Source organism: Anabas testudineus, chromosome 8, assembly GCF_900324465.2.
Source record: "Anabas testudineus chromosome 8, fAnaTes1.2, whole genome shotgun sequence".
Taxonomy (NCBI): Eukaryota; Metazoa; Chordata; class Actinopteri; order Anabantiformes; family Anabantidae; genus Anabas; species Anabas testudineus.
In genome coordinates this window covers 17898809-17915013 of record NC_046617.1, presented here as the reverse complement: position 1 = coordinate 17915013, position 16205 = coordinate 17898809, and the positions used below count along the sequence as shown (strand labels likewise).

At 42.2% G+C, this 16205-nt stretch overlaps 1 protein-coding gene across 2 annotated transcripts; it reads right to left on the bottom strand.

Annotated features, from left to right (window-relative positions):
- Positions 1 to 956: 956 nt before the first annotated feature.
- On the bottom strand, positions 957 to 16144 carry atp2a1 (ATPase sarcoplasmic/endoplasmic reticulum Ca2+ transporting 1). 2 transcript variants are annotated; one of them, XM_026359552.1, is made up of 26 exons: positions 15992 to 16144; positions 15772 to 15906; positions 15105 to 15122; positions 14516 to 14598; positions 12013 to 12117; positions 10976 to 11114; positions 9640 to 9720; positions 9463 to 9548; positions 8181 to 8336; positions 7927 to 8068; positions 7078 to 7244; positions 6873 to 6961; positions 6689 to 6791; positions 6454 to 6585; positions 5868 to 5993; positions 5551 to 5769; positions 5356 to 5467; positions 5061 to 5284; positions 4740 to 4960; positions 4378 to 4580; positions 4020 to 4105; positions 3700 to 3833; positions 3345 to 3462; positions 2553 to 2670; positions 1898 to 1945; positions 957 to 1170 (listed from the first exon to the last, which is right to left on the bottom strand). In XM_026359552.1, the coding sequence occupies exons 2-25, from the start codon at positions 15887 to 15889 to the stop codon at positions 1941 to 1943; spliced, it is 2985 nt and encodes a 994-aa protein (XP_026215337.1). In that variant the 5' UTR covers positions 15890 to 15906; positions 15992 to 16144; the 3' UTR covers positions 957 to 1170; positions 1898 to 1940. The 2 variants fall into 2 exon arrangements, with proteins under 2 accessions (XP_026215337.1, XP_026215327.1); XM_026359542.1 differs by lacking the exon at positions 1898 to 1945.
- Positions 16145 to 16205: the final 61 nt, after the last annotated feature.

Genomic DNA, 16205 nt, shown 5'->3' with positions numbered 1-16205 from the left:
ATAGAAGTCACAGGACTCTGTAAAACCACAGCTTCTTTGGACAAAGGGCTACTGTTTTACTGAATTTGCCAAAATGTGTGATGAATTATAACAGAAGTACGATATCTTTAACTTTATATACAGGAAAGCCGTATTTAGTATTTATAAATGGCACACAACAAAGGCAACCTAAGCAAACATAAAATGGCTTTAAATGATAAGTGATGTATCATCAAGTCCTGTGGGGATAAATGTATTTGCTTCTTTAGTTGCTACATCTAAGAAATTTACCAAACTGCAAAATTCTGCCACAAAGCACTTAAAACTTTTGAAAACAAGAGTCTCATTCCATGCGAGGTGAGCCAAGCACAGATATCTACTTGTTGTCCAGCATGGAGGTGGCAGTATAATGTTGTGGGGCTGCTTTGGTGTTTCAGGTCCTGAGTGAGTTTCCATAACTGAGGGAAACATGAATTCTGCTCCTGAAGGAGAACATTGGGTGATCAGTCTGTAATTGGAAGATGAAGGACAACTGGGTTTTGCAGCAACACGATCCCAACATAAGATTTAGTCGACCTCTGAATTGAATTGAGTGGCCTAGTCAAAGTCAGGACCTGAACAAAACGTTAAGTTCCAGGTTTGATTACTACTTTAAGATGATTTAGTTACTGGATAATAATTTGATTTGACCAACTTAGTGAGTTATAAAAGAAGTTATAAAGGAAGAAATCAGGACGGGGTGAATCATTTTCCTCTACACTAATACATTTAAATTAATTTGGGTTCTGGTTACAATAGAGCTTCTGTGTGACATATCTTCTCATCAGATAATTCCTGTTTTATCAAACACACAAACAGTCAGAGCCAATCAGTTTAATACATATCTTTATTCTTTAAGAATAGAATCAGCACAATAGTTTTAATAACTCTCACCTATATATTAATTTCAGTACATACAGAAAAAAATATTTTGCAGCTTTTTTTTTTTTTTTTTTTTTTTTTTTTGGTGTATTGTCAGATGGCTCATTTGTTTTCTTTTGTATTCATGCCACCTGTTTTTGATCACATCACGTGATGCTGGCAGACTCTCGTTCAGTGGGAGCGCTCAGCCTCTTCTCTCCATCCTGTGTCCCAGCTCTCTCTCTCTCTCTGCTTCAAACCCTTTTGTTGCTTTTTGCCTCTAGAATTTCCCTAGATAGGAAAACAGAAGTGTGTTAGTTGTAAGGTAATGTCATGTTCAAAGCAGCACTACATAAGGTTTTAACAAATGATGCTTAGTTGCTAATGCTAGGCTAGCTGTTATGCTTGCAGCCTTTATGCCAAGCTAAGGTTTACTATAGGGATGTAACAGTGGTATCATCCTCCTCTTCCATGTCTGAGCAAGAAAACACATTTCTCCAAATCAGTACACTGACTGTACAGTATCTTTATATTTAATCTCAATTTTAGTGGTGTTGTACTCTCACCACTACAACACAGTGGGGTAAAAAGGCAGCACATTTATACAGATATATACAAATCCCCAGAAAACAGATTTTCAAGCAATACCTACACAGTTTACAGTTTTATTTAATGCATTGTCAAACGTTATTAGCAAGGCTGCATGGCTGTTTTTTTATGACCAGCGTCTGTTTGGGCAGTAATGCAATGATCCAGCAGCATTTTATTCTATTTTATCTTTTGTAAGCAAAATATTGATCAGCAGCACACTGCTAACCAGCATTCGTAGCGTTTCCAGTGTTAAACCTCCAACTGTGGAGGATCGATGCTCAAACATACATGATGCTCACACCAGTTAGTGGACTTATCCCAGCCATTCACAGATGACTATAGTGCCAAAAGACACCAAAGGCTAGCCGGCATGAAACCTTTAAGACGTGCACGTGCAGCGTGCTTAAACCTTTAGTCAGGGAAATACCTCATTTTGTTACAGGGATATGGTGGAAGGGAGGGGAACAGATTTAGGCTGCATTGTCAAGGAGAGGAACATTATGTAAATGTCAAAAGGAAAACAAAACGAGGATAAAAGGAGCAAGTGAGCAGTGCTGGAAAGTGTCTTGACTTGAGTGAAAGTTTCTATTAGAGGGAAACATTGTTAGGGTTTGAACATTGATTCAGATCAGATCAGTGTTAAAGATTAAATCTGTACTTTGACACGTGACAAACTAGTTACAAAAACCCTTGGTCACAGTTGACCCCTAAACCTCTTAAATGTTTTATTTAAAGTACATAAATGATTTTAGATCAATTTTTAAATGCAGTTCCACACTTAGTATTTTGAAAACCATGTTGTTAGTTCTTCTTCCACCACTGCTCGGGAATAAGAAACGTTAGATTAAAATACATTAAAAGATGTTTTATCAGGGACTAAAAGATTCCACAACATTAAACAATCATAGTAAATGTAGAAGACACAAAGTCGGTGCAGCTGCAGGTATTTAAGTAAAAGTATTTAAGAAGGAGAATAAAGTCGTACTGTAGTAGAGTTGTGGCACATTTAGAATATTAAAATAGGACAATTGATGTGGTACTGAGAATGAATCGTGCTGTAAACAGGTCACGTTTCAGCTTACCCTCCAGATATGTGCGAGCCACAAACTTGAGAAGCTCATCGATGAGGATGACCGGGACGGAGAGTTTCAGCACCATCAGCCACTGCTCCACATTCAAGTGCGTGAGCTTGAAGATCAACTGTGGACGAGAGCAGCTCTGTGTTAAAACTGCCGGACGGAGCACGTCACAGTTAAAGGTCAGTGCCACCGATTGTCGACAGGTAACTGACAGTTTAATTACTTTGCAGATGCAGATTCTTTATATTTAATATATTCATTAAATAAATTATGACGGCGACTAACTAAAGTGTCTGTTTCTATACAGAAAGTAAATGATTAGTGGATTTTTCTAATTAAATCTGTTCACGAATTAAACTTTTTTTTTTTGCGTCAGTCAGGTCAATGCCCAAATGACTTGGTACTTGCAGTAAAATGTTGAGGGAAGTACTTAAAGTGGTACTTCTACTTCATCCATAGTGAAGTACACTTTTAGTTAAGTGCTTGCACTTTTGAGAATTTAGTTTGTCTCAGTGGTCCTCCACGGTCTTTTCTTTTTCAAATGTTAGATTTACCCATATCGGCTTCTATTACTTTTTATGTCAGATTTTTTTTATGATCTTTGTTTTCACAGTTAGAAATTTATAGAGAAATTTTTACTAGTACAGCTACAATTTTGGCAACACGGTCCTGCGTCATCTTTAAGTATTTAAGCAACGAGCTTGTGAGCGAGAACATGAAATGTGTGTGTGGTTGTGTGTGTGAGAGAGCAAACGGGTAGAAGGTGTTTGCTGTGGAGCAGGAGGCCACACTCACGGGCAGGGGGTCGATGTAGATGATCATAAAGTGAAGGGACATGGAGAGGCTCATGGCAGCCACCAGCCAGCCATTGCTCCAGGGGGGCATTCGCACCAGGGACTGGTTCTCAGACAAGCTGGTGAGAGGAGGGGATGATGCAGGGGGGACAGGGGGCTTCAGTGAATGCATGAAAATCATGGTGAAGAGTGAAGGAAGGCACAGAGCCACTTCTCTGCAGGAAAGTTGCTTTATGGACTGTTGAAATACTAATATTATCAATACATTAGGCTGAATGATAGTGTCGTGTTTCTAAAAACATGTTTTATACTACTAGAGAGCCGTGGTGCTCTTTGGGTTCTCAGCACAGTCAGACCTGTTCAGAGCGTTGCACATCTCAATGGTGACGAGCACAGACAGAGCCATAGTCATCGGAGGAGAGGACTCGAACACCTCGCAGTGGACCCCGGTAAAGTCCTCATTGTCCTCGCTGCACTGCATGAAGTGTGACTAATAAAGAAGACGAAAAACAAAAGATATATTACAGTCCAGAAGTGAAGATCCATGTGGTAAATGTGTACACAGGTGCTGTATTTAATTTTATTTTATAGTTACAGTAGTTGATTTGCTACGATAAGGTACTGCGTATATATATTTTGTGGGACACGTTTAGAAATAACAGATTGAAGTACTGACCAGCTGGTGGAAAGTGACATTTGGTCCATCGTCACTGTAAATGAACCACCAGGCTGCAGCTGCCACAGTTGCAGCACCAACATAACCTGCAGGAGACAACATTTATCCAAGGATACATTTACTGAAGTAATTATAACTAAAGAATATTCTGAAAATGAGTCTTTATGCACGAGGAGCACTTTTATTTAAAGCTTCAAATGTAACTCGGAGTCGGACACTGACTTGGCAGTTTTGAAGAAAATATCTGCAGTATTAACAAATGACAAAGCAGCTGAATGTAAATGTCGATGTTCCTGCCCTCGGATGTTCTAGTGGTAATTACAGAGACTGAGTGGGAACATAATGTGCTGCACGGTACCTCCGATGGCCAAATATCTGAAGAAGAGCCAGCCAGAGATCAGGGGCTCTTTGGGGGAGCGAGGAGGTTTGCCCATGATGTCCAGGTCAGGAGGGTTGAAGCCCAGAGCAGTGGCTGGTAGACCGTCAGTCACAAGGTTGACCCACAGCAGCTGGACGGGGATCAGAGCCTCAGGTAGACCCAGGGCAGCAGTCAGGAAGATGCTAAAAGGAAGAAAATGCTCTTTTCTCAGTTTGATTTGGTCTTTTTGTCTTAATAACTGGAAAATGTTCTTGAGACTTCACTGATGCTGGTGTGACCTGTGACCAGAGGAGATATTGCACAACGGTCCTAGCACCATACTTTCCTCCTCCCTTACTCACCAGACGACCTCGCCTACATTGGAGGAGATGAGGTAGCGGATGAACTGCTTCATGTTGTTGTAAATGGCTCTGCCCTCCTCGACAGCAGACACAATGGAAGAGAAGTTGTCGTCAGCCAGGACCATCTCAGAGGCAGACTTGGCAACGGCAGTGCCAGAGCCCATGGCGATGCCAATCTCCGCCTTCTTCAAGGCAGGGGCATCATTCACTCCGTCACCGGTCTTGGGAAAGGGTAGAAAGAAAACAAAGGAATATTATGGGATACGTTATCGTAGGTCTACCTTTCAAACCAGTTGACTTTTCTCCATTTTAATGTCTCACCATGGCTGTAATCTCATCGAAGCCCTGCAGGTACTCAACAATCTTAGACTTGTGGGACGGCTCCACTCTGGCAAAGCAGCAAGCCCTTTGGACGGCGTTCTTCTGATCATATGGAGAGAGGTCATCAAACTCGCGACCTGTGAATGCCTTGCTAGTGACATCTTCATCCTCACTGAAGATGCCGATGCGACGGCAGATGGCCACAGCTGTTCCCTTGTTGTCACCTGGGAGAGACGGAGAGTTAATTTTTCTCTGCTAATACTGAACTTTATATCTTATACGGCGAGATACTGACCTGTGATCATGATGACACGGATTCCAGCAGCCCTGCACAACTCGATGGAGCTCATCACTTCCTTACGAGGAGGGTCGAGCATCCCGACACAGCCCACAAAGGTCAAATCAGTCTGAAAATTCAAAGAGAGGTAAAGTTTGTGTTGTTTGGAAACTACTGCAACACATCCTTCATTAATACCTCGCAGGTACCCACCTCATAGTCTACAAACTTGGTTGAGTCCTCCAGGTTCATCTCCTCCTTTCTCAGAGGTGTGTCACGTGTGGCCAGTGCCAGACAGCGGAGGGTGTCCCGCCCGGTGCCCCACTCCTTGATGACTGACATGATGTGGTCTTTGACTGGGCCAGTCAGGGGTATGCGGGCTGTACCCACACGGACGTATGCACAGCGGTCAATGACACCCTCTGGAGCCCCCTGATGATGCAGTAACCATTCGCTTGGGTTTGTTAAAAACATAATTGTTTCATTTATCTGACGTTTATAAGGTCTCATGCTTGAACTGTTTGACTCACTTTGACAAACATCTTGTTTCCGACGGGGGCTTTGGCAGATTTTGCAGGGCAGCAGTAGACGGACATGGACTTCCTGTCTCTGGAGAACTCCAGGGTGAACTCCTTCCTCATCAGATGTTTGATCACCTGTCAGTGAAGGAAGTGATAATCACGGCTGAGCCTTGGACCATCTGTGGAGCTGCAGTTTATTTTTGTAATTATTTCGCTGATTAAAGCTGCTGTAATAACTGTTAAAATAACTGTTTTGGCCACTTGGGGGACATTGATAATTATTTATTTATTCATGCAGCAGTTATGGAGCAACATTGGAGTCATGTTTCTAGGTGTCTGTGGGGTATTAGCTCAACATTCACTGTGTTTTAGCTCTGTTTTGGGCTCCACCAACTTCTGGGGGCACTTTATCTGCTAGCATTTGTCTCCTGTTTGCACCCTAGCTAACCAGAACCAGAGGGTTTCAGGTGTTTAATTGCACAAATAGTTTTCGATTGAACTTTTCATTATGAATTAACCTGTTCTCCATGTTAGTTAAGACGCCTTTGTGAAGGGCGACACACGACATGCTGGATAAGATTTTCTGCCAACTTACAGTACAGCACGTGTTTGCCCTCTCAACCTTGGACAGGCCACGCACTTCTGTGTTGAACACGTTCATCTTCTCCACCAAACAACACAGGGCTGTTTCAGTGGCTTCACCAACTTTCTCATAAATACCCTTGGACTGCATCAAGGACAGAAAATGAAAGCGGGGAGAAGGAAAGGTGAGCACATTTCAATCTGGTCTTCAGCTGCATGTAAACATAACTACAGGGTTCTCTGCAGACCTCGTTGTAGTCCAGAGAAGAGTCATTGCACAGAGCGCAGATGGTAGCCAGCTCCACTAGTCCGTCATACTGCCCGCACTTCACAGGCATGCCACTCTTTGTACTGGTAGAAAATGATCAAGTCAACATATTGTTCTTGAAAAATGTGCTGCTGTTTTATTGTTTTTACTCTTTTGACACTTACACTTCTCCCTCAGGTGTGTACTTTGAGCCTGAAATGTCGAACTGATTGAGGCTGACACTGTCACCCTCTACTTTATCAATGATGAACATCTGCATGGAAACAAACCATAAATAAAATTACGGTGCACATTAGATATTCTGTCCTTTTTGGACATCACACGACTTTCTAGGTTGAAAATGAAATTTAAGTATGTTTATGTGCCCACCTTAGTTACACACATCTGGTTGGTGGTCAGGGTACCAGTCTTGTCGGAGCAGATGACCGAGGTGCAGCCCAGGGTCTCCACAGAGGGCAGGCTTCTGACGATGGCGTTCTTCTTGGCCATACGACGGGTTCCCAGAGCCAGACAGGTGGTGATGACGGCGGGCAAACCTGAAGGACAGACAGATGAAGTACAGCAGAAAAGAGAGGTACTGAATAAACTACACAGTGAAGATGGTAAAAGGGGAGGTGAGTTCAGGTGAACAACCTGTTCACAACAGGACTTTAGGGACTCTCCTGGAAGGCTGACAGTAGTGTTGATTCCTACACACAGCACACCCAAACTACTGTGTCCTCCAAAGATATTTATGTGGGCGGGGGCTGCTGCAAGCTATTCAGTCTGTGTGAAATCTGAGTCACATCTGTGCTCAAATTCTTGGCAAACGTCAGCTCTGACAATGGTGAAGGTCTGGAGAGCATCCAGTCGAGTGACATTAAGGTGACATCGCATTTGCAGATGATGATTTGTCCCTTTGGTATCACCAGACTCTCTGTTGCGCATTTGCAGAGTGATTTTTCACAAATTCTGAGAAAATAGTTTTTATCTGCCAGGATCGAGGAACAATCGTGAACTTTTAAACTAAACTAAAGAAAATAAGAGAAAAATAACAATGATTTATTCAATTTCGTAAGTATTATATAATATAATAAAGGTTAATCATAAGCCAGTGGCCTTTATCTAATGTTTAATCATCTGGGAGCTGCAGCATCACATATATGAGCTACACGAGATGAATCTGAGGTATGATAATCTTCCTGGGCAACCAAATGGAAGTTGATCCCATGGGCTTACCTTCAGGGATGGCAGCCACAGCCAGAGCCACAGCAATCTTGAAATAGTAGATAGCGCCACGGATCCAGGAACCTCCATGAACGGGGTCGTTGAAATGACCGATGTTGATTATCCACACGGCCACGCAGATGAGGGAGATGACCTGGACGACAGGCAGTCACAGAAACGTTACTCCACTCTGTTTGGAGGTGCTTTAAATGTAAATAATAACAACTGTCACTGTGGTGTGATGGTTTCAGAAAGATTTCACCCACCTTGGAGAGCTGCTCTCCAAACTCGTCCAGTTTCTGCTGCAGAGGGGTTTTCTCCTGCTCAGTCGCAGCCATCTGGTCACGAATCTTACCGATCTCAGTGGAGACACCAGTTGCAACAGCGATGCCGATGGCTTTTCCTGCAGCAATGTTGGTGCCCTGAGCAGAGAGAACGAGAGGTTCATGAGGTTGACACTTGTGGTTGGAGTTCAACAAGTAGGAAATGTTCTGTATTGTCCAAATAATTTCCTGGAAATGTTTCTCATGATATCCCACACAACAGCTGATATTTAATCCCAAAAGCCATCTGCAATTAATTATCAGGGACATGGAAAAAGTGTTGATTGCTACAGTTATTATGTACGAGCTCATTAGAATTAGTGTTGAATGAGGACCTGCAGGTGGAGTCTGGTCTGATGAGAGGTTACAAATGCAGGACTAGGTTCAGGTGTGAACCCTGTGCTTCCCCCTGAGGGTGGAGATGTGAGTTCCTCTGTGCATTTATGTTGTATTTCTGAGTATTTACTTTATGGTGATTGATATTTACCTTCTATTACCTGCATGCAGATAAAGTTCGTTACATATGTTATCTGATCAACCTGAGATACAACGACCAACCAGCCGGTCGTATGAATGTCAACAACATTAATACATGATTCAAAAAACATTATTAATCCCAGAGGGAAATAATTTAGCCTTCTCACAGTTGCTCTCAATTCAGGCAGAAATTAAATGCTCATTAACGAAGCACCATTAGTGTGTAAAGTGGTTGCAGGTGTGGTGATGAAACACAACACCTAGTTAATTTAAGATTTACCATCTTGTTTTCCAGTGAGATATTTTTGCATTTTGCAGCTATAAAGGCACAGACATAATGAATTGACCACATTAACAGTGGGTGCATTTAATTTTGGGTCAGTCCTCTCATTTCCAACCATATTTAGCAGAAACAATTCCAGAAACTCAGCTACATATATATTGTAGAAATAGATTTGTAGTTGGTTTGTTGCAAATATTTAGCTCTATTCAAACCTCAAATGAAAACATGATGGAAATGGATAATTGGAGGTCATGTGCTTGTACTTTGCATGTATGTAGGTGCATGTATTTGCACTTTGTCTCATCTTTGTGTTTTAAACACAGGTGAATATAAATGCACACACTTGATGGTTCTGGGGCATCATCAGTGTTTTAAGTTGGCGCTTTTCCAGTTTTCTGTTCAAATATTTTGTTTATTTAGTGGAGGGAGGGGGGACACTTTCTAAAGATTAGTGGAAGGACTCACAGAGAACAGCATGTTCTTCTTGTCCTGGTTGACGGCTCGGGGGTCTGGGACGGGATCGGTGTGCTTGATCACGCTGACGGACTCACCTGTGAGATTCAAGTGTTGGGTGGAGAGATCAGAGAAAGAAGCAGACATTGAAAATAAAATGTGTCCGCTCCTCTGTGACATCCCACCTACCAGTGAGAATGGACTGGTCCACACGCAGGGTTGTGGATTTGATGGAGATGATCCTGATGTCAGCCGGCACCTTGTCACCAACTAACAGACACACAAGCAGGTTTGATTCAGTTGTTTTGCTTTAAGTGACTCGCTGATTTCTCAGCTTTTGTTTTTGTGCAGAATCACAGAACAAACGGCTTCATATCAGTCTGTAGCTTTACAGCAAGATGGAGGAGGAGGAGGAGGCGGGGAGGTTAGAGTTGATTGACTGGTTAGAACACTCTGTATGGATGGTGCTGTTGTTGAAAACCGATACCACAGTAAGAGGGAGAGGGAGACCTTGGGGAGATCACGAAATGAAAAGAACAGGTGTACAACAAACAGACAGAGGAGCGAGTCAATATTAAGTGTATTTATACTCAAGCTTGTTTCAGAGTTCCTTCAGTTCAGATCGCCTCCACCTCCTTTTTCTGTCGGCCTTAAAAGGGTTCAGTCTCAAGGACAACAGTATTCATATACATGCACATGCACACAGACGTGCACGCAACAGTTTTGAAGTATAAGTGGACGGCGAATCACAGCGTGTTGAGTTGTATAAAGCAGGAACATCTCATTTTCCTTCAATGCCTTTATAAAAATAGAGGATATATAGTTTACTATTTGTTTCAGTGTACTGATACTGTATCAGTGGTGTTGATTTAAAGGGACAGTACACCAATTAGGTGTCATATTTCCTCAAATTTGCAGAACTTTGAAGACCAGGTTTAACAGTTTAACAAGTATAATCCAAAGCGAAGCCACCGAGGAAGTGATGGTTCTGTCCGTGTGTGCATCAGAATATGAAAGTCCAGCATCTTACAATCCACATAGTGCAACTGAAAATAATCTGTTATAATCTCTATGAATAATAAAACGGCTTTGACATGTAAAATATGAGTTTCACCTTTCCTTCTTTATGATTTGACTTTCAGATTGAAGTGTAAAGTGTTCTGTTGTAAATGAGGAAAATAATTAAATTCCTTTTCAATTAATTTTAAATATGTTCTGATAAGAACATATTTATTATTATTATCATTATCATTATTATTATAAACTTCCAGCTGCTTGATTTGCTTATTGACTGGAAAAGATCATGCACACAGATCAGTTTGTATTGTACTGTAAATGTGATCATTCCTTTTATATTTTATACTTTTACATTTTAAATTATACTGAATTACCTGTAGGTATTCCTAGTATTCATTGCATTTTCACTTAGTTGAGATCAGTGCTTTGAGGTTTCCCTCTGTATGGCTGCAGTTTACTTATTGCTGTTAGTAATAGCAGTGAAAGAAACGTTGTTTCTGAATCTTACCAGAAACCTCGACCACGTCACCAGGAACAATCTCCCTGGCCTTGATTCTCTGCACACTCTTCCTGTCCGCCCGGTAAACTTTCCCCATCTCAGGCTCGTACTCCTTCAAGGCCTCGATGGCGCTCTCTGCATTGCGCTCCTGTTGCAAAAACACGTAAACAAACCATATTTTTAATGGGTACCATGATCTTTCAGATTACACCAACTTTGACCTGTAAAATCTGAACTCTCCCTTCAACCTTAGTCAAAATTACCTTGTGGCAACGTTTTCTTCCACTTATTTTGTGTCAGTTTTTGTTTTCCACTGGGAGTTTGTTTGGTGTTTTAATGATGTTACATTACAGTTTAATAACAGTTTAAGCTACAGGTCTAAACGTCCCAGCAGCCTCTGACTGAACGACCAGTTGCTCAGACAGTGATGTTCAGTTCAGCCGTTTCTTCCAAGGCTGCCCTCGACCGCCTCAAAGTGTAAAGCCCAACTTATGCCAGCCACACTCCCTCTCTCCATTCTCCGCCATACTCCCCATGTGTGAATCCTTGTGCATAGTTTCCAAATGACTGCCACAGGGTTGATATGAACCCCCCTTACCACACACACACACACACACACACACACACACACACCCCAGGCGTGCTGGTAACTCGATCGTCCCTCTGTATTTTTACTGTGGATTGTAACGAAGCAGGCTGCATTTTGAGCCTTCAAGGCAGAGCAGGTCCCAGTCCGGTGCCCCCCCCTCCTCCCCTGCACCCTGTTGGCTTAACCTCTCACCATTTCACCTCCTGCTGACGTCATGCCTCTCATTCCTGCTTCCCTTGAACACTGAGCTGTGGAGGTGGCGTGTGCTCGCCGTAAAGGACACGGACTGCGACTTGAACAGGCCGTGATTGTGATTTATTGTGTGTGACTGTTGCTAAGTACAAGAGTCTATTTAAGTGTGTGTAAAAGACGGTATTGAGGGGCAGGTATGTGTCCTTGTGAGCGCAGCGGGTCCCTTTGTGCATGTGTGAGTGTGTGTGTGTGTGCGCTCACTGACCTGCCACACACCGACGACTGCATTTGCAATGAGGATGAGCAGGATGACGAAGGGCTCGACGAAGGCAGTGACAGTTTCCTCACCTTCCTCGAACCAAGCCAGAACCTGTATGAGACACAAAGTAAACTTTAAGCTAATAAATAGCTTAAACAATCAATCATCCAATTCTTTTGTGGCTCAGCTTCTAGCATTTAGTTTATTTAAATTTAAGAGTTGTTTAATTTACCTTAATTTACCTTAACCTTTGCTGCTTGAGTTGTTATGTACATAATTCATGAGCATATTAACAGCATGTCCCTCTTTAATCTATATAATATGCTGCAGAATGGATCAACTAAAAGTTAATTAGCAGTCGTTTAGATAATTGGTTTTAGCAAAATGACAAATGTTCTCTACTTTTAGTTTTTTAATGTGGGAATTTGCTGCTTTTCTCATTATTTTCATCTTTGTTAATGATTTTTTTTTCTGTTTTTTGGGGCTGTGGGTTGATTTAAAACAGGTTTTACAGATATAATCTGTAAACCTCATGCACTTTATCAGACTGCATATTTGTACATTTGTCAGCATGTGTTTTTAGTTAGTATCTTAGTTTATCTTTAAACATCTGTGTGTGTGTGAACGATGTCTAATTTTGTCTGTTAGGGTTAAAAACGTCCTATTAAATGATATTAAACTCCTTTATATTGAGGTATAACAATGCATTATTATCTCTGATACTCTGTTTTGACCAGTGTCTTTAAGGTTGTTGTGCACCTGCTGCTCAGAGTGATTGCTGGGCAGCATTAAACATAAAATAGTCACGACCAGGAGCTATTTCTGACCCTTACCAACCATTACTGCACCGGGTGACATTTCACTTTGTTGTTGTTGTACCTTATGTCATCCTACATGTATGTGCGAAGCCTTTCGTCTACATGTGACTCTTTTTCCAGAGTAACTAACACGTGTGTGCCCCAGTCAGCGTTAGTCCCATGTTACTAACACAGGATTGTTTCGGAAAGGCTTTGTGTTGACATTGACACAGATTAGTTGCAGGCCAGCGGAGCACGGAGCTAACCAGAGAGAGGAGACAGGAGTCATCCCATCCTTCTCCTGTAGCATTCAGCTTTTTGCTCAGCCTCATAATGTGCAGTGTTTTTTGTTTGCCTGCTTTTAATCTCACATCCTTTCTCACCCTTATCCAAAAATAGGATCTATGGCTCACTCTCTCCACTCTGTCTTCACCCTACTTGTGTTCAAAGACACAATCGATCTTCAAATTGAGAGTCGGAGCCTGTCAGCACGTTGCAGTGGCGGGGACATTCCTGCGTGTAGGAATAGGATGGCGGTGTATTTGCAGTATTTAGTGTTCTCTCTTTTAGAAACCATACACGACTTTGAGTCTATTACTCTCGTTTGTCATTGTAACAAACAATGCCATTGTGCAACCCAATCCCCGACTGCCCCCGCATCACCCTCGTCGGTGTCTCTCACTCTCTCCTGCTGCTGCAAGCCATCCCTCGTTCCTTCCATCCCTGACCTTTGTCCAAGGATACAGTTTCTCACCCTGGCTTGAGACTTTCTTAAAATAAAGCTCCTGCCATGCATATGTGCGCACACACAGCTCCTCTCTTGTCTTTCTCTTTATCTATTTCACACACACACACACACACACACACACACACACACACACACACACACACACACACACACATAGCCTTCTAAGGCCATAGTGACAGCTGTACAGGGAGACCAGAGGGCAGAGATCGAGGATTAAGACAATGTGTCCAGCCCACGTGGAGAGACCAGCAGGGAGGGGAGCAGGGAGACAGGGGTTCCTGGTGTAAATGAGAGTGAGGACATGAGTCCAAGTGTAATTTAATAACGCGGTGAGGTACACGCTGTGTTTGTCAGCCCGAGTGTGTGAGGGGGTGCGTAATCGCAAAGAAAACAGACGAGGAAGATGCAACTGATGAGGAGTGAAGCACATTATCGTCCCTTAACATTTCTAATCACTGCTCTCTATTTGTTGGGTACTTAATTATCATAAAGATTAAATAAAGGTTAAATTCAAACTAGTCCAACTCGCTACATGATGTATGACTCTCGAGCAGTTTCAGAACTGACAGCCCCTAAATTTACAGAACCAGAAGTGGAAGAAGTCATATCATTTACTTGGTTATTAGTTATATGTTGCTCTTGAAATATTACTTAAAGTAAAACGTCAAATACAATAAACGTGACACTCTACATATCCATCAGTAGTTCACGTACAATTTTAACTTCAGTTTGAAATATTTAACTTTCTTGCTGTGTTTATTTAAATTATTGTCAGTTGGTTAATAAAACTTCTTCCTACACGTTTTTGGACTTGTAGGTGACACAAAACCAAATACAGTAAAAGGACTAAAGCTTTAAACGCGTCAAACATGGAGCACAAACATCAAATCTAGTGTTATTTTAAGTGTTTTCCTTAAATATCTAATAGCAACTATTAGGAATCATGTAAAGTGAACAGACTCACAAAAGAGATGCAGGCAGCGAGCAGCAAGATTCTGACCAAGAGGTCCTCAAACTGTTCCACCACCAACTCCCAAATACTCTTCCCTGTTCATAAAAGAAAGTACATAACATCAAGTTATTGAAGAAAGGCAGGTCAAATGTTATGTATGCATGACAAGAGGACAGAATAGTGTCTTCATTTTAGTGATTTTGCATTCAAGATTAAAGAACGATGATAAAATCACTGACAAATTTCTTTCAGCAACCTCTCAAAACCATAATTAAAAAATAATAATGCAGCTTTAAAACCACGTGTGCAGGTGCAGACTGGTTTAAAGATGCTGCATAATCATTTTTTCAGTTGTGTGTGACGTAAACACTTCAGTTACAGTCTCCAAACCTGTGTCCACACTGGGTGGACGGAGCAAGAAGCCAACAACAGGTGTAAAACAAACAACTGTGTGACTTGTCATCACAGGAAGTTAGTGGGGAACAGGTGTGTCCATGTGGCACGAAGTAAAAAAAAAAAAAAAAACACTCCGATCAACGAGACATGCGATTTAGACATGAATATTTGATAAGCAGGTGTTTGAGGCTTAAAGTGGACTCACCCTCCTCTGCTGGCAGCTCTGTGGGTGAAGAGAGATGAAGATTAGTGATAAACAAAGCTGTGTGCCACAGTTACAGATTAAAATATGATACAGGGAGCATCACATCATAGAAAACACAATGTACAGTAACAGTTTAACGCATTTTATGCAACATCCACATCCATAGTGAGCAGTAGATGGTTGTAAATTTACACTAAACTGTGCAGAAGTGTCATTAATAACATTAACAGTGTCCTCGTTCCACAGCTACGGCTTTTTGTTATTTAAATAACACAGAATCATCCTGTGTTACTGATCTCACCTGTGCTGCTGCTGCTACAGGCCTGTCTGTGGGCTGTAGGCTGTTTAGTTTAAACTAGTCTGATCTAAACTCAGTGTCCACTTAGAGACTTTTTCAGGAGCTTTCACAGCCTTTATTTCACTATGTGAGAGGAAGTGGGTTGTTTTCAGGAATGATTCTAATTCACCTTTAAAATACAAACACTTCAATTATCTTCAGTTTAAACTAAAGCCGGGTTTAACTGCCTCTGTCACATCCAGGTGACTCGTGTATGTTCCTTCATCCTGTGATTCCTCAATCACTTCACTCATTCCTACTCCTCCTTTCCACTCTCCAATGCTCCACATAACCGTTTCTTCCCGTCATCCATCTCTTACTCTCCCTCACCGTTGAAGCCGTACTTGTCCAGGTTCTTCTTGACCTGCTCGGGCGACAGGCCGGTGTCCTCGGTGACACCGAAGTAGGACAGAACGTCCTCAGACTCTCTGGTGTGTGCGTTCTCCATCCTCACTGAAACAGAGGCTTCAGGACAAAGGGAAAAAGGTCAGTCTGAGTGAACCAGCTGGTCTGAAACTGAAACTTTTGAAGCTACCGGAGGGTCACCCACCACTTTCTTGAAGTGTGGGATTGGGATTAAAAACTGGCAACCCCCCCGCGTTCACGCTTGCTCTCTCTCTCTCTCTCTGCCCCCTCTCTCTCTGGGCTGTTGTTCTTCAATCGGAGCCCTGGACTGACAGAAAGTGCAACCCAGCAAACCCGTCTGAAAAGTTTTATACACATGAAAAAGTGGCCTCATTGGTGCTTTCTCTCCGTGCAGTGAC

Coding starts and splice junctions, on each gene's coding strand:
- atp2a1 (XM_026359542.1), bottom strand. CDS start 15,889: ATGGAGAACGCACACACCAGAGAGTCTGAGGACGTTCTGTCCTACTTC. Junction 11,115..12,012: donor CAGTCGTCGGTGTGTGGCAG/GTCAGTGAGCGC, acceptor TTTTTGCAACAG/GAGCGCAATGCAGAGAGCGC. Junction 4,581..4,739: donor AATGTAGGCGAGGTCGTCTG/GTGAGTAAGGGA, acceptor TCTTCCTTTTAG/CATCTTCCTGACTGCTGCCC.